Source organism: Zonotrichia albicollis, chromosome 5 (genome assembly GCF_047830755.1).
Source record: "Zonotrichia albicollis isolate bZonAlb1 chromosome 5, bZonAlb1.hap1, whole genome shotgun sequence".
Taxonomy (NCBI): domain Eukaryota; kingdom Metazoa; phylum Chordata; class Aves; order Passeriformes; family Passerellidae; genus Zonotrichia; species Zonotrichia albicollis.
The window spans coordinates 31,250,933-31,269,264 of NC_133823.1; the positions used below are offsets into that span (position 1 = coordinate 31,250,933).

Below are 18,332 nucleotides of genomic sequence, written 5' to 3' on the forward strand. Positions count from 1 at the left end.
AGGTACCTCAGAGTGAATATGTTTATCAGGAGATAAGGCAGGAAGGTAACCAGCTTCTGTAGAACTTCTCTGTTTCAGCCTCCTGAAAAGTCCCATGAGTCCTGGTCCCAAGGAGCTGACCCACCACGGTCTTCAGCCTTCAAAGCCTTAGGCATGTGCTGAGCTCGATGTTTGTGAATAAGCCCATTGTGTCCACCCACCTAAAACTCCACGCTAGATGGAGGCCTAAGCAGCAGACAGATAGCCAAAGAATGAGGAGGAGGTGTGAGCAACGATGTTTCATATGTATTTTTTTTTTAGTTCTGTGATTGTGTTTGTCTTTCGTAGATGCTTGTCCTTTTTAAAAGTTTTTTTGGTTTTGGTTGTTTCTTTTTTGTGTAGGAAGAGCTGAAAAGCCTCCAGCTTTCTGGATTAGAAAAAATTACTAATAAATAAATAGATATATATAAAATTACCATCACCACTTTTAACATAACTACATTTACCATTATCTCTGTCCCTGTAATATACCCACAAACCAGGAAATTTAAAAGAAAAGGGAAAATGGCTTTGTTGTTGCTGTTGTTGTGTTCCTTTGGTTGGTTTCCTTCCAGCTTAAGCATTCTGTCTTCCTGGCTATGTATTCGTTTCTTTGGAAACGGCTGTAGGATGGATTTTTGATTGACTGTGTTGTCAGATGGATTATCAGAGTTGTGAGCTTTTTGGAATGGTAGACATGAATGTGTGATAAGGAAAAAATATTTTTTACTTAAAATGTTTCAAAAATTTGCATCATGAAAGGAGTTAGGTTGAATAATTAACAGGTTACTTAGGGAAAAAAGTTTTTTTTTAATGTGGAACAGTTTGGTTACTAGGAAAAAAAATCTTTTAATATAAAGAAAGCTTTTTACTAATGTGACTGATGGGAATATTAATACCTAAGCAATGTAGAATAGTTTCTGCAGAGCTGCAATGCATATTTTAAAGAGTAATTCTAATGTGTAGCTGCTCTGGGTTACAAGCAGAAAACAGCTTTTACCCTGACATATACACACATTTGTTACAGCACTCATGTGCCCAGATTTCTGCATGACTCCCATCTAGCGTTTCTGGGTTTGTTTCCTGTCTTAGTCAGGGCTCTGCAAGGCCAGCTGTCCTCAAGGCTGTGAGTGCTTGGTGCTGCTCTGCCTGTGCTGGGGATGCTGAGGACGGGGCAGATTGAGGCTGAAGGTGACGTCAGTGCCTACCTTGCTGGGAGAGTTAATCTCCCGCTGCCGAGGCTCCAATAATCTCATCACTTGGGAGACTGGCTGGGGATTGCATGTTGTACATTCCTCCTCTTGGGCTGTAAAGCCATCAGCAAAACCAGTGTTTCTAAAGCTCTGTTGACAAACGTGCTTGCTAGACAGAGATTACTCCTTTTTTGGGGTGGAGGTGCGAAGGCACAGGAAAGAAAATTAACTTTTTAAAGGTGCATATATACGAAGCAAAGTAACAAAACCAGGTTAGGGGGATCCACTCGTTCAAATGAGCATTGCAATTAATAGCACTGCAAAATAAGCTGCCTCCTTTGTGGGCATAAAAAAAAAAACAACCAGAAACCATATTTCAGATTGGATCAGGCTGGTTTCTTTAGGAAAACACAGCCTGCCAAACCATGACACTGCAAACAGAGGCAGTCATCAGCCCTGACACTGCTCCGAGGGACTGACAGAAAGGGTCTCCAATAACTTCCTTGGAGTCAGTTCCAAGTGTCTGTGATGGCTGGTCATAGAAAGTATATTGAGGAAGAGGGGAAAAGAGCAGGCCACAAGTTTCTCAGGCTTTTCTTTCATCTGGTCTGTGGCACTTTTTGAGGGCTTTATGAAACACAGCAAACTGAACTGCTGGGACAAAGATTGCTTAGTGAAGGCTGCACCTTTTCAGTGGCAGCTACCCGCTCCTTGGCTTTCAAGTCTGCAGCAAAAAGACTGAGTTAGGAGCAATGCGGACACAACCTGCACGCCAAAAATATAAGGAAGCACATGGGTGCTTCAAAGACACTGACACTACTCGGTGCCAGACTTCTTAACATTGTTAAACACCTATTAGCTCTATCTTAACCGACCCTTCCAGTTTTAATGTTATGACCTGCCGAGAGCGCCTATCTATAGGCAGCACTAACCCTGCATTCGCCGGACGGCAGGGGCAGACGCAGTGTCCGGGCAGGCACTACAGCTTTCGTCATTCGAAAGGAGGCTCTGCATCTTGCCCCCACCCGACCCCGGTATTTCGGCGGTCTTTACAAGTCTTGACAGCGGCGATAGGAAGTTGTGTCCCGTCCTTCCTTCCCCCGATAGCTGCGATAGCACAGCGTGCCCACCCGGAGTTTGCGTTCAGCGCTTTCGGGTGCCCGCGTCCCCCGGCACCTGGGGCGGCCGGCGAGGCCCAGGGGCGCTGCCTGCGCTCCTGGCACGGCCGGGGAAAGGCACTGCCTCCGGATTTCCACCCCTGTACAGAGGGAAGGCTACCGGGAAGTGCTGCGGGGAGAGCGAGCCTGTGCGGGCTCGGACGTGAGAGAAAGACGCAGCCGCTTCTTGACGGCAGCTCTTTCAAAAGTCCGTGTTAAATGTGACACCCTGGCGAAATGGGAGCAGAAGAAACACCCCTCTACCCGCCCCTCGTCGTCCCCCCCGCCCTTTTCCATGGAAACTCGTAAAAGGAGGAGGAGTAGAGTTTGCTACGGAAAAGTCTCACCTTGGTCTGAAACAGTTTCAGGCGTTCCTGCGGGATCGGAGCTGCCCGTCTCGGGGGAGGGGAGGAGGCAGGCAGGGAGATCTCTAGCTGCCTATACGTGTATACATAATTTTTCCCCCCGCTTGATCTTATTTTATTCCAGCAGCACGTATCTCTGCCCCTCCTCCCCCTCCCTCTCCAGGTTGATCGGCTGAAATGAGGCTTTGCGCGCTGATCCCTTCTCGGGCTTTAAAACAAAACCCGGCCCCGCGCAGCCGGCGGCAGCTCGGGGCGCCTCGGCGCTGAAGCGCGGCGGGGCCGGGCGAGGCCAGGCAGGACTCCGCGGAGCGGGGCGGTGGCTCCCGCGGAAACTTCGCTCGGAAAATAAACCTCCACCACTTTCCTGGAGATCCACGTGAGAGCAGGAAAGCCCGACTGCAAGATCTCTGCGCTGCTGCTGCTGCAATTTTACTTTTTGTTTGCCTTGATTATTTTTTTTTCTGTTTGTTTGTTTGTTCTTACTTTCATTTTGGAACCGGCTCCCAGCTGCTTGGCTGAACTTCTGGAGACCAGTGGACCTTTTATAATGCCTTCTTCTGTTTTAAACAAACTGTGTTCTCTTAAACTTTTCTCTTTCCCCCTCCCCCTCGCTCCTTAACCCCCACCCTTCAGCTCATGGGGCTAACACTGCAAAGCAGCAGCAGCAGAGGAGGAAATATACAGACACTGATTTATTTTCCTGTCTCCTAAATTGTAGTTAATTCTTCTTATCGTCCTCCTCAGCACCCATTTTCTCGCGCTTTTTGGGCTGCCGGGTGTCGATCTATGCATTGTTTTATCTGATCTCGATCCTTTTGTTGTTGTTGTTTAAATGCCATGCACTGCTTATCTAGAGAGAAAGCTATATGGAGATAGAGGCGTATAGTGAATGCGCGTGTGTTTCCATAAGACACACTATCAAGGGAGCAGATCAGAAGCAGCCCGGATCCTGACCCTGACTGTATGAATAAGTAAGCAGGATGCTGACGACTGTGTGTTAGTTGCCTGTAAGGTTTTCGTAAGTTAAAGGGCGACGGAGGAGGGGGAACAGGACAGAGACAGAGCTTAGAGTGTTTGTGCAGAGGGGGGCGAAACTCTGACACTTTGCTCCTTCCAGCATAGCTGCTGCCTCCCATCAGTAGAGCTCCGCGGTTTGCTATAGTGCACCCCACCTCCCTCCTCCCCGCTCCCTTTTCTTCCCTTCCTCCTTTTTTTTTTTTTTTTTTCCTTTCTCTTTTCCCCCCTCTCCCCGAGGTAGTTTGCTGATGTGCAGCCCGGATCCATCTTCTGGCAGCACCAGCAGGACCGGGGTCGGCGGGCGCGCAGCGGGGCGCGGGGCCGGGCGCGGAGCGGGACGCGGGCAGCAGCCGCCGCCTCCTCCTCCGCGGGAAGTTTGGCTGGGTTTTGACAGAGGCGAGGGTAAGCCCTGACAGACAGGATCTCCCGGACTGAGTCCACCCCCTGCGCCCACCCACACACCCAGCGACTTTTCCCCGGCGAGGGGGCAGGGGGGGCAGCGACGCTCATGCTCCTCACTCTGTATCGCACCCGTCTGACTGGGGCTACCTAGGGAGCACAGTCTCTTGGAAGAGCCTCCAGGTGGAGAAGGAAAAAAATACCATCCTCCCCCAAAACCTATGGTTTTTCCATCCCTTACCCTCCTTTCCCAAGCCGGCGTGGACAGCAGAGCCGGCCGCCTAGCTCACCCTCGCCCTGCTCTCCACCTCTCCGCCCGAGGGAGGATGAAGATGCTTTGCTGGAGGATGGCACTGTGGCTGGCCGGCTGGACTGTCTGCGGGAAGCCTTCTTCCTGCTCTGGCCTCGATTATGACTACACTTACGATTTCACTGAAGAGGATAAAGCCGAGGCGATAGATTATAAGGATCCTTGCAAAGCTGGTAAGTGACTTCCACGTCTAATGCAGCTCCCCGCCCCCTCCCCAGATGGTGACTTTGTCTGGCTTTATTTACGCGGGGTGCGTGTGGGGGGAGTCCCGGGCTCACCTGCTCCCTCCCGGGGCAGCGGCGGCGAGCGCAGCCAGAGCCCTGCATCCAGCCGCCTTGGCTGAGGAAGGTACCCGGGACCTGCTTTTCTGGGACTTCCCACTTACTTCCCTACGGTCTCCGGCCGGGCTGGGAGAGGCGCGGCGGCGGGCAGGGCTGGAGCGGCCGCCAGCGGGCCGCGGCCCCGGGGGCGTCGTGCCGCCGAGGAGCCGGCCGAGGGGCCATGCAAGTTGCAGAGAGATTTCGGCGGGGCCCGAAGGTGTCGAGGCGGGAGCGCGCCCCGCGGCACCAGCCGGGCACACGGAGCGGCCGGGCCGGGCTCCGCCGGAGGGTGGCGGCTTCTCTCGGAGCCCTCCCTGCCCGCCCCCGCGCCGGGAGCGGGTGCCGCCTCCGCCGCCCTCTCGCCTCCTTCCATCCCAACCTGTCGCTCCCTCCCGGCCGGGCGCCCCTTCCCGTGGGCCGGGGTGGGCCCTCGGCGCCGGCCGCCCCGTGGAAGTGGATGCGATAAGCGCGGCTCCCGAGCGGAGGGTTGCGCAGGGGCGGTGACTGTGTGTCTGTCTGTCTGTCTGCCTGCCGGGCTTTCAGCCCCCGCGTCCCGCTCCCAGAACCTGGCTGGTGGTGCTGCGGGCCGGTGTGCCACAGCCTGTGCCGTGGTGCCTCCCGCCTGCTCGGTGCCTGACAGATCCCTTTCCACGCTGTGCTGAGGTGCAGCCTCTTCTCGCTTTGTACGGTGGTTTTCTAGAACGTTTATCCTACTTATTTAGGACTGCAGCCTCTTTAATGCCAGATACAATTCTTCACCCTTTGAAGTTATCAGTAACAAGAACTGACCTCAGGAACCGGGTTCACTGGTATTTCAGTAGACGTGTGTATCTCGGTGATGCTTTTTTATCCTCCCCAAGGTGTTACCAGTAGCAGCAGCAGCGGTTGTCCATTCCCAGCAGCTCTATTGTTAAACAAGCGCTCAAGTTTTCTAGCAGCCTCCTTTGCATTAATTAGTTATTTTGTATTCTGGAAACTAGTTCAGCCAAAGGTTGTGTTCTCTATATCTGTGTGGTTTTCTTTAATTTATTGAAGAGAATGTGTGGTGTACATATATGCCAAATATGCAGACGCTCTGTTTTTCTAATCACAAAAATATTTTGTTCTTAAGTGTGAATTGTTAGGTCTGACTTGCTTACAACTGAAGAATGTTCAAGTTCGAAAAGAACAGAAGCAACTGCAGTCAAAACATTATTTTTTCCTCAGTTAGCACTCACAAATAAGTAACTGGTCATTGTTAACCTTTTTCTTCTGGTCTGTAATTATTTAAGAAGATTCATATGCATCATTTCATATAATGAGAAATGCCTGTTTACTCTCAGTTTGCTGTGGGATTCTTGTTTCATAGTGGGAATAATTAGCAATTATAATTCATGATACTAAGTGTTTTGAGGTTATGCATGAGAGAAAGACAACAGTAGGAGACTGCAATTTGATCTGCATTGCCAATTCTCTGCCATCACTTTGTTTTGCCTGGAGAAAGAAGCATTTGTTTGGAAAATTTGGCCCATGGAAACATTTTATTGAAGTTCTTACTTGTGCTGCTTCACAAGTATAGGGAGCTTAGGTACTGCAGGGACAAGAGATAGGTAGGTGAGTAGGTGTATGAAGAGTTACCTGTGTGTAGGTCCTCTTAGTCTTAAAAGCTGTCACTTTGAGGGTGTCTATCTAGTAAAAAAACCTACTTTTTAATTTGCTTCTTAGAGTGTGGTAGTTCTTCAGAAATAAAAATGCTCCCCAATGCTGCACACAGGGTGTGTACCATATACCCATTATTTTTTAATAAAAAATTGAAAACTCTATATATCAATGAAACTGATCCTCCAAGAGTACTTCCCACTTTACTTTTCCTGCTAGACTTTCCTTAAAGACTCCATTAATCTCAGCCTGTAAAGTGCCTGATCAAAGATGCTGGGAGCAGCGGGTGCTCGGCCTCTTTGAGCAGCACAGCCCAAGTGTGTGTTCTCCCCAGGTCAGCTCTTATCGTCTGGGGTGGGTTTTGGGCTCCCAGGAATAAATGTACTGATCTCTGCCATTAGGATGGGTTCCACAGTGAGGCCCTGTAGAAGGACAAAGCCAGGCTTCACACTCAGGGGTGCGAGACGTTCACACTCAAGTCTGTGTGTCACTCTATGCGCAAGGAAACAGGATAAAATAAGAGAATTCTTGCTGAGATAAGGTATGCAAGCTTTATAGATATAATTAACACCTGCTTTTACTGCGTCTTGAGGGCCTGCAGCTGAGCCTGTAAATGTGCTTTTTTTTTTTTTTTTAAGCTGTTCTGGCTGGTCAGTTGGGTCAGTGTTTTCTGTTAGGAACCAGATAGAAGTGAGTTTCTGCAGCTTAGCAAGCACCCAAAGTCATTTAAAGGTTTTACCTATTTCAAAAACTTTAGTGAAAATCTTAGACATGTTAGAATAACTGGACCTACCCCCAAATATGCTGATGCAAGATTGTTTCACCTGTATTTTAGAAGTTATTGGCATTCAAATGTTCTCTAGTGAGTTGTGTTTGCTGCTTAGTTTTTTACTGAATAGACTACGTTTGCAATCTTGTGACAGAAAGCACTGCACATGAGGCATGAGACCCATAGTTAGATGAAGTTATAATTCTATAGCTCCTTATAGATACCTGTTTCTGTTGAATAAATGTTCTCTTGCTAGGTCCTTTTCTCCCTGTTTTATTGTGAAAAAACTGAAGGAATTTACCAGAAACAAAATGTGGCAGCCTCTGAGGGGTTATTTGTGGGTATTCTGTGGGGGTTTTTATGGGTGCTATATGTGTGTTTTAACTTTTTCACAAGGAAGGGATCATTTTAGTGGATGTGCCTAGAATCACACTGTTGCTTTGACTTAAAACTCCCAGGTGCACCACAGTGTGGGATGCTATAGAGCTGAAAAGTACATTTTATTACAATATTTCAAACTTTGTGAAGAATCTCCAGATAACAGATGTCTGTCAGATGCCCTGTAGAACTAGGAGGTGTTTCTGGAGCTGATGTTACCATTTGCATCTAAAACAGCAGCTATTTTATGCAGCAACCCCAAAGTACAGTCTCAATAGTCTGGGGCACATCGGGAGCCCCAGAGCTTCAGGGAGCAGAAGGGCCTGGAGAAATACTGTGGTGCTGTTGGGGAGACAACCATTGGAAGGAAGCTGTTGACATTGTGCAGAAGAACTTGATGAGCTGTGTGCTTTCCTGTAGGTTTGTCTGCAGACCTTTAACCTGTGTGTGAATTTTGGGTCACGCTACTCCTCCTTGCAGCAAGATCCTGGCACACTGTAGCAGCGGGATGTGATGTAACGCAGTTTCTGGGCTTCTGATGTCTCGGGTGTTTCCTTGTGTCTCTCTGCAGGATATGGCCCTCAGTGTTTACCGTTGTGAGTTCAAGTGTAAGGCATTAGTTCATCCTCAAGATGCAATTTGCCAGAAGATGTGAAACTGGGAATGCCGTAGTCTAAGGACATAGATCAGCATTTGTATTATCAGATATCATTCCAAAGAAGAAAATGCTGGGTTAGATTTCAAGGGGCGTCATCAGACTTCAGATTGCAGCATGCACCTTTATTTATTTGTGGATTCCTGAGGTTTTTCTCTTTTTTTCCATTCTTACCACAGTTTATGACTTATTCAGGATATCTGCTGAGAAACATAGAGAGTGAGACGGCTAGAAAAATAATTTCCCATCCTGTAATACTTGTTCAGAGCCTGCACTTAGTTGATATTCAAGGTTTTTTGAAGGCTTTTGTTTTGTTCTCTCAACAACTTTGTTTTCCTAAAACAAAATAAAGCAAATAAAAAGGTGGGTGTACTCTGGTGTGGTCTTCCAATTAAAATACCATGAACTGTGGGAGATTAGGCAAGAAGTCTTAGTTCTGTTGTATAGCTGTAGTGCTGAGATCTGTTTCAGCCTCTGGACAGCTGACTGTCCTTAGATAAGTCTCTTTTAGCATTTCTTCTGTGAGGTATTTCACTTCCTAAAACAAATGTTAAAGGTTTGGGGAATAAGCTTGAAGTTGAGTTCCTTGGACTATTATTTTTCCCTTTTGTGGGCCTATTTTTTTGCACTAGAAATTTTGTCTTGTACTAGGAGAAACTTTCCCAAGGAGGACGTCACTGCAACTTTTACAGTTTTCACTGCCATTAGCTTGGATTACTCCCCCTGCCAAAACCCAGTTAATTGGGATTTTTTTCCTTTCAAATGATGCATGAGTTGCTCTTATGTTTTTTCCCCTCAGTGAAGCTAGATAAAAATGTCAAAAAAAGAATATTGTAAACAAGCAATTAAATTTAAAGCTTTATACCTTGAAAGTTGGTTAGCATGCAGTTATTTGGCTAAGAACAAATTCTGTATGTATGCATGCCTGCCTGCTTGAGAATTAGAGAAAATTAAGACTGACTGTACTAATATCTCCATTTCTCCCTCCTGTGAGAATCTAAGGAACTACTTTGTTTACTTTGCACTTTTATAAATAATAATAAAAAAGTTTGGACTGTATGTAGCAGGAAAATTAGTATTTCCCACATCACTGAAGCATTTAACCTAATAATGTATTTTGTTGGTAAAATAGCTGAACAGGAAAGATTGATAGTAAATGTTGAGTACAATTATTATGCAGTGTCATCTGTAACTGCAGTCTAATTATTGTTTCCTGATGTTGTAGCAGCAGCATTCTATACTGCTACATTTTTTATTTTAGTTTCCCCTTTGTGCTCTGGGACGTGTGTTCAGTTGTAAGCATTCTAATTGTGCATTCTGGTAATAGGAAAATTCCTAAAACCTCTGATTCTATATTTTGAATCTGTTGCATGATTTAGGTAAAAGAGATCTTTCAGATTTATAGTGTAGTCATGTAGTAGACTCTTAAAGCTATATTGTGCAGTTTGTACTAATATAGAGGTTGTGCTGCTAATATCACTTGCCAGACTGACAGAGCTGTGACTGTTCGTGTAGTAAATGCATAGTGTAGGCAGCTGAGAGAGAAACAAGCTTTTCTGAATAGTCAGCCCAACTGGTTTCCATCCTGCTGTGGATAAACTTATAGGGTAAATAAGACTACTGAGAAATGTTGCTTTTGCATATTTCCCCCCCCAAAATTCTCCACCATTACTTCATCTTTTATGCCCTTAAATGTAGTATCTCGACACCTTTGAAAGAGATTTGTGAGAACATAAGGTTCTTTTCCTCCTCAGCTTCATTGAAAAGATTAATTCAGTACGAAGCTCTGGGAAAACTACAATAAATGAATATGTTTTATGTTCTAACTTTGTGAATGTCCTTCCACACCAAAGGCTCAATTTCATGTCCAGAGCAGTTTCCATAGGCGTCTGTTTCTGAATACACATCCGGTGTGTCAAGCGAGTGACCTGCAAGGAGCAGTATTACATCACTGCAAAACAAGGCTAATTGACAAATCTAATTGAGCTTGGAATCAAGTCCCCAAGGCAAACTCTGAAACACTCACCACACCTAGATATCTGCATTATGTCATTCTGATTGCCCCTCTGGACAATAGGGTTGACAGGCTTATGATATAATTTCATTCACTTCTTTTTGGAGAGAAAATCATGTCTGTGGTGCATGGTGGTGACAGATGGTCTGCAAAATGGAAGAACTGTAAGACTGGAGAGTCAACTTCTGATTTTCACAAGCACAGTGGACCTTGTGGAGAGGAAGACTTCTTTTTTCCCTTCCTGGATGCATCATTGTAGCTTAAATTTTATAACAGTGAATGAACAATGGAAGAAATCTCTAGTCTTTGTTTAGACAAGATGTGTTTATGCTTAAACTGAAATAGCTTTTTATAGTCTGGCTTTCAACTTAAGAAATATGTTCTAGTATTTATTTTTTGTTTCTACTATGTATCTGTAGAAAAGATAAATTCTTAAGAGCAGTGTTACACAGAGCAAAACTAAGTTTTCGCCTTCCAAAGCTTTCAGTTGGATGAGCAACATTTCATAGGGTTTTTCAGAGTTTTCTCAGCCTCTTTAGGACCTTTCTAACCTCCTTGTTTCAGTCATTAGTGAATGCAGTCCATACTCCCCATTCTTAACCAGAAGCAACTTCTCTCCACCTCCCTACTACATCTCTTCAGAGTAACAGAACTGAAAGTGTGACTAGAGAAATCTTTGTGTATTTTTAGCTCTGTCTTGTCAGGATATTTTTCTTGGCTGAGAGCTAATGGCCAATCTGTTAGTGTGTTTTAATGCATATTCATTCTTTGTGTCTGCTGTGTATCTTCTACTTCTTTTCCTATAATTTCTTTCATTGTTACTTTGGCAAGTTTCCTTGCTTCTGGATTCATTCCCCCTCCACTGAATGCCCTTTTTACTTGTTTTGCAGCTTTTTCTTGTGCTGCCTGGTCTTCTATTCTTCTTGATGTGTTATTCTCTTGCTTACAACTATCAGTTTTTCCCTCCAAATAGAGCTTCTAGCTCATCATCAGGCTTTCTGTAAGATTGTCCTCTGGTGCTTTGATAGCTCTGTAGCAGAGAACTGGGCACCTGTGAGCACAGCTGGAAACGAGGAGGAGGAGGAAGATGAGTGGGCTGTGTGTGACCAGCATGTTCTCAGAGGCCTCGTGCTGGATGCTCAGTGGGCTGAAACGATCTGTGAGACACTGCACAGCCAATCTGAAATATCCAGCTACAAATGTTTATGCAGAAAACATACATCCACCTTCTTTCTCTGCTGGGCTCCTGTACCTAATTATCAAGATTTGATGTGAAGACAGCCCCTTGCTGACCAACAGGAGCAAGAGTACTCTAAGTACTTGGAGTGTAAAGAAAGTTTTTTTTGGTTTTATTTTTTTATAAATAAAAGGTTTTTTGTTTTTGCTTTTGTATAAATAGTAGCACAGCAGAACAGGTTGAGCTGGAAGTGTGAAGGTGGAGGCTGTGCTGGGGACATATGCAGAGAGTGCCAGTGTGTGACCCATGTGAGTGATTGCTCCTGCAGGCTGCAATAGAGGCAGCTCCCACTCAGACACTCCCAGATGGCTTTTATTTTATTTTTTTTACTTCTGGCTTTTTGGGGGGAATTTTGCCCGAGTAATGATCTGCAAAGGCAAATGTTGAGTGACTATGAGTATCAGGTGTTTGAAAATATTTGAGCACAATCAGATAGCTCTTACAGAACAATAATGCTCCAAAATGTAGGTTTGTGGGTTTTCGCCTCAATATTACAGAACAGAGATTCTTAAGACCAAAGTGACAAAAAATCAATATTATTCTAAAATAACTCCTAATTTTTTTCTTGAGGTGTGTGAAATATGATGCCTAATAGGATATGCAGTGTTTATTAAACCAGTTTCTTTGCTATATATACTCTAATGATAAAAAGGTCCATCAGTAATTGACTAGAATTGATTTTGAAGTTTTTTCCTTCATTTTGATGGTCATAAGTGACGCCTGATCAGGAAATAACCAGCAAAATTAGGACAGAAAGTTGCAAAGGAAGGATGTTTATTTTAAAATTAATTTTCAGTGCATTGACATTTGACTTTGGAAATTCTCTGTCTTGCTGTCCTTGTGAATTTCATGTCTTTTCCTACAGAAACAGAATGACAGGAACACATTGCTGCATTTGAAAGATGCCAATACCTCTCCAGCCACATTGTGATTCCTGGATATTGTAAATTGTATGGTGGAACTTTAGTATCAGTTCTTGTAAGAAGTGAGGGGACAAGGACATCAGCTGGGGAGGTTGTATCAAAATAGTTGCACAGATGAATTACATTATTTTCATGCTGATAGCAGCAGTTAAATATATTCCTAATAACAAGTGTAATTGTTATCAAACAAAAATAAATCCATTTTATTGGTGTCTGATATTTTAATAGGTGCTAGTTAGGTGTGTTCTTGCTGTCATGGGCATTGTAGCACTAAAGACCTTCAACGCTTTTCCACTTTCCCAAAAGTGGATAAAGAATTTTGCTTACAGTACAGTGATTGTCCAAAGAGTGGCCAAAAGGCAGAACTTTTCATGAAGTATTCAGATAAGCAAAGAAAATAATTTCAGATGGTTTTTATATAATATCAAGATTTATTTAAACAGTTTACTTGCAGAGTGAATTATATTTGCTTTCATGAGGAGTAGTTTTAGAACAACTCTGAGGGTGTGAGAACATGACGATGAACTGCCCAATTTCTCCATCTGGTAAAATGTCCTTATATTTATAACATATTTGCATACATCTTCTTTTTCTCTTGACTTGCTTTTTTCCCTTACTCCACATTACTCTTAGAATTGTGCTCTTACTTCAGCTTTATTTGCAGGTAGGTTATGACACACTTTACAACTGTTTTACTTTATGGCTGTTTCCATACTTAAAATCCTGTACTTTATCCTTTGTATAAATGTATAGGCAAATGGATAAATCAGGTATCTTGTGTTCAGGCAACATGCTTAGCCCTTTTCTAATTGAGTGTAGTCCAGGAAAAATTGCCATCACCATGTTGAAGGCATGTTACCCAATTTTTATGATGTTCATTTTAGTACCAGGATCTTTCATATGTCCGTCAGCCCATCCTTTTGCCATAATATAAACTGCTCAGTCTTTAACTATGAAACTCTTCAAGACTATTGATTCAGGACTGAATTGTGGAATTCTTTTTCTGTTAATGATATGCCATAATTGCATTATATTCAGATAACTTACAGAGATGAATCTTTTATGCTTGGAAAAGAAATTGTTAAAGAAAAACCCACAATAAACCTTTAGACAAAAAACATTAATTCAGCCTGTAAATAGCAAAGGAACCAGGCTTGCATGGTTATTTAATTCCCCCAAGGTTGCATTATTGGAAAAACTATTTAATGAGAAGAGGGTAAAAAGATGTTCAAGTTAGCAAAGAGAAAATGAAAGAGAAAGAACATGATAAACATGAACAATTTCAGAAATTATACAAGAAGATAAAATAGAAAATATTTGTTTCTACTTCTGTTAGTCTGTTAAATTCTGAAGTGGAAAATTCAAAACAGAGACTAAGAGACATGGGGATTTTATGCAACTTTTTTTTGATTGAAATCTGCTAAAGGATTCCATGGAGTCAGTGTTTGGATATATGATATGACATTTACATAGGTAGCAGGGGTATCTGGAGGGCTGGTATTTAGTAATGGTAACAATAATGATTTTCAAGTGTATATAAACCTCAGGCTTCAAAGTTCAAGCTAGTATTTAGTAGCTTAAAACAAGGATGAACCCCAATATGTGGCAAGATTATGCCTGTCTACCTCGTGCAAATTCTTGTTTCTTTCTGTGAAGCAGCTGGTGGTGACTGCTGTCAAAGACAGGACCTTGGATATGATCCAGTGTTGCAGTTCCTTTGTTCCTCAGCCCTCCTTAAGTGCTGTTTCAAAAACTCATGTCTTGTAGTATGCCTGAAAGATAAATGCAATTTAGCTATTTTGGGATGTGAATGAATTTCAAAGCTCAACATCACTGAAAATACATTGACCAACTATAGCTGATGAAAATGAATGTATGCAGGCATACAAGAAGAAAGCTGCATTTAGCTGTGTTTGTAGATTGTCAGTATGGGTCCAGTGAAGCACTTGTACACACTTATCTGTAAACCACATGTATGCACACACTCACCTGACTACCTAAGGAGCTACCGTGGAAGTAAAGATGCCTGTAGAACTATCTATAGAGGCTCTTTGAAGTCGTGTGTACAGATTGAGTGGGTGCTGTTCTTCTTTTTGCTTTTCCCCTGCTTACAAATGCCAAGGTAACTTGTGTGTAAATCTGACCTAGAGGCCATTGGACTCACTCAGTGTGTTTCCAGTTACTTTAGAGATAATGTTTATAGGTGAATAAGTAATAAGCAGAGCTGACTAATTCACTTCTGTGTACTTGTATGCATGTGCTCACATGCTTTGCAGGCACATCAATGAAGGCAGTTGGATTTTTGCCCCAGTTTCTGTAGTTGTCATCACTAACACAAGAGTATCATGAAATCTTGCATTCAGTGACCTTGTGATTACAGGTTCTTTCTTGCTGGACTGGGGTGTGAAAAAAATCCAGCAGCTTGAAGAGCATCTGATTTTCTCTTTTTTCCCTTTATGAGAAGTTGCAAGATAAGACTGGATTTTGATTACTGCAACAATTTCTCAACCTTTTGAGATAGGTTTCTTCTTGTCACAGCTGAATACTCTATTAATTGGGCAATCTGATAAATGGCTCAAGATGCTGATAAACACGATGCTTGCAGTTGCATATACAGTTCCTTATCTGTATAATTTCAAGAAGTGTAAAGTCAAAGATAAGAAACCATTTGTTACAAAATACAGCAGGCATGTGAAACTGGTGTCAATCATGTACCATTAGGTGAAATTTGACAAGCCCTGAAATCTTCAATCACAATCAAAGCACTGAAATCTTCAGTGATTTGCAATATCCCCAAATTAACATATTTTCTAATCCAGAGGCTGCTAGGAGATGAAGAGATCTTGGAAAACTAGGAGGAACAGGTGTACTAGTGTTCTCATTTATTTATTAAATTGAAGAATTAGTCAATGGCAAAATAAGAAGGGAGCAGAAAGTACTTTTTTCCCCACAGCTGTGTGTAGTTTGGATGGATTGGAAAAGCTCTAAATTGCTGTATAGAACTAAGTAAACTTAGAACATAGCCTAACTCTGTGCAAATCTTATATTTAACCACACTGTTTGTTACTTTCATGTTTGAAAATTTGTGTTTCCTTTCTGATGTTGTTTCTTCAGTGTGTTGAACTTAAATCATGGCCAGAGTGAGAAATGCAGGTGATAAATGAATTTAGATTTGACTGAGGATTCTTGTTGAAGAAAGTTCTTGGCTTTAGTTACGGAGTTTTGTGTAGTTACTTGGTAAGGAAAAGAAGTAAGGAAAAAAATCTCTCCCCTTCATGAAAAGATTAACTTTCTACAGCTTTTTGATTCTTTGATCACTAAATTGCAGGTGCAGTAGAGAGCAGAGAGAGGAGGAGAGGGGTTTCCTGTTTTTTTTTCCAGTTTATCTGCATTCTTGAGGATGAAACATTTTCATGCATGAAATACAGGTGAAAATACAGAAATCTAGTCCAAGCTTTTGGATGTTTTCATTCATAATATCTTCAAAATTCATAATTTGGAAGAAGCTGAATTAAATATGAATTGTAGTGCTGATGGATCACAGTCAGTGTGTCTACACAAGTGAAGCATGAGTAAAGAGAATGTATAACATACGCTTCCCTTTGCATTATGGAAGAGAGCCAAACACAAAGATGCCTCCTAGATCAGTAATGTGTTTATGGATATATGCAGATCTTTTAGCTAAAGCTGAAATGTTAGAGACAAATGCAAGCTATTCTATGGTGCTTTAAATCAAAAATGTGGAAAGCCAGCTCAAGTCATGACAATCTTTATCAACTTGGACAAAATTAATTTTTCTTGGCTACTTTTTGAGATTTTTAATGACGTGTCTTAGAATTTATTTGGTCTATGGTATAGCATTCCATCACGTATAATGCATTTTTACTGATTTATTGATCTAGACATTCTAGGTTCAAGTTTGTATAAGAAATTGAATAATTTCCTGAATTACTCACACTTATAATCAAATCTTTCTAAATATTTTGTTTGTCTTCCCTAATTTTGAACAACGTCAGACTAAATAACAGCCACAAGGAGAAAAAATCAACAAAAATAAACATAAATAGTAATCCTTAATTCTAACTACATAATCTTATAGAAGAAGAAAAATTATTTGACCCTTGGTTTCTGCTCACATAATCTGGTTTGTCTTCATTGACCTAAAGTATCCTAGGTTTTATCTGTGGAGAAATGTTTTTCTCCTTCCAACAAGCAGATGATGTGTCATCAAAATTAGCAAAGACCTAGATGAGATTTTGGATGCACTTGCAAGTGCTATTGAGAAAAGTTAACATTCCCATTCTTTGTGTGATTCCTCAATTGTGATTCCTTTTATGCTGTGCTGATATGGAAATAAACCCTTTGTACAGCTGGCTGTCCATTGGAAAGGACAATGTGCAAGATTCACTCCTGCACTTATGGAGCTGCAGGGATTCCTTGCCCCCCAGGGCACACACTGCAGCTTTCCTTCCTGCCCTCTGGAGAATCACTTCTGGATTTAGTTTCTCTCCCTGCTTGTTGCCTGAGGAGCAACAGGTATCGGTGTTTAAGGCTGGATAGGTGCTTAGAGAAATCATAGAGAATGGGTTATTTGCCAAGCAAAGCCAGGTAATCAGAGATGCAAATGATAGGTAAATTACCCTGTACTGAGCCTTCTGTAGCCATAGATGATTTCCAGCAGAAATTTCTGTGAGAGCTTTTTTTCTGCAGATCAAACTGCTCTCTGTAGTTTGTCTGCTGCTAAAGTAGTGACTTTTAATTAATGATACACATATTGAAATTCCTAGTGGTATTTTATTCCAACCTGTTGTTCAGTTAAATATGGATAAATTTTTCTTGCTCAGATCTTTTGGTTTTGCTTTTGGACACTGCTGTGGATTGTTCAGTAGCTCTTACACCTGGTAAAATGCCTTGGCTTATAAAGATTTTGTGTCAGGATGTTTGTTACACTTTTTCTTTCTGTGAGATTGGTCTAAGAAAAGGTAGCTACCTTCCTTGCAAACTTTGAATTTCATCTCTTTGGACTATCATAGCTAAAGTAGCACTGCCTTGTATCCTGCTGTGGGATACAGCAGATCCAGCAGGTGGGGTGTGGAAGAACTTGCAGCAGTGATGTGTTACAGACCCTGGGTTGTGTTGGATAGACCATGATGTGGGCTGTACAGCAGGGAGCTGTGCTCTGGGCAGGGACCCACAGCAACCAATGAAGGTACTGTGTTTTGGGGTTTCTTTCCCTTTATGATAAAGTAGTGTTTTCATTTTTTATCTGACTTTTGTGTCCTGGCACATTTATATATGAATACTAAATGCTTTATGTGCAGCAACCTTCTAAGGCTGAATTCTTCACTCAGGCTGTACTTCCTCTTACAATCTTTTGTTACTTCTAATGAGATTAATGGCATGGTGGCATTCACCTTAATGAAGTCAGAACTTCAGGTTGAAGAAAAATTGTATTTAGGGTCACTATACTGAAACTTACTGGAAGTGTATTTTTTCAATAATCCATTACAGTGAAGTCAAGAGATAACTGGGTAATTATGGTGGTAACTGTTAGTTTTGGTATTTTGTTTTATATCTATATCTATATCATCTATATCTATATATATGTGCAGGCATTGCAATGGGAGGATCTTTTTAAAGTGAATTCCCAAGCATAATCAGCTGTTTTAAAGCAAACAAATAGTTGTTGTTAATACACAGTAAGAAGCAGATAATCCATGTAGTTTAGCAGGCTCTTTGAACTGGGTGCAAAGAAAAAACAATTTTAAAGGTTTTTGTTGTCGCTCCCCCTTTTACAGTAGGAAATTATATGGAGAGAAGATGTTGCAGCAAGGGGAGCATAGAGGAACTGTTCTGTGCTGTGAGCCAAAGGACATCATTAGGAACACTCCTATTATCTGGAAGCCTGATTTCCTGTCTCAGTTTCCTTGTGGGTCTCA

The 18,332-nt window shown here is 42.4% G+C and overlaps 1 protein-coding gene across 2 annotated transcripts in view; it reads left to right on the forward strand.

Moving 5' to 3' along the window:
• Window positions 1-2,676: 2,676 nt before the first annotated feature.
• The window catches only part of TLL1 (tolloid like 1), a 125,342-nt gene continuing 109,686 nt past the window's right edge, over window positions 2,677-18,332 (forward strand). Inside the window, exon 1 of one of the 2 annotated variants that reach the window (XM_005486293.4) lies at window positions 2,677-4,632. In XM_005486293.4, the coding sequence (XP_005486350.3) occupies window positions 4,371-4,632 (262 nt within the window). In that variant the 5' untranslated portion in view covers window positions 2,677-4,370. Of the gene's footprint in view, window positions 4,633-4,788; window positions 4,808-18,332 lie in introns of those variants that run through there. The other variant, XM_074541210.1, reaches the window with a different exon arrangement.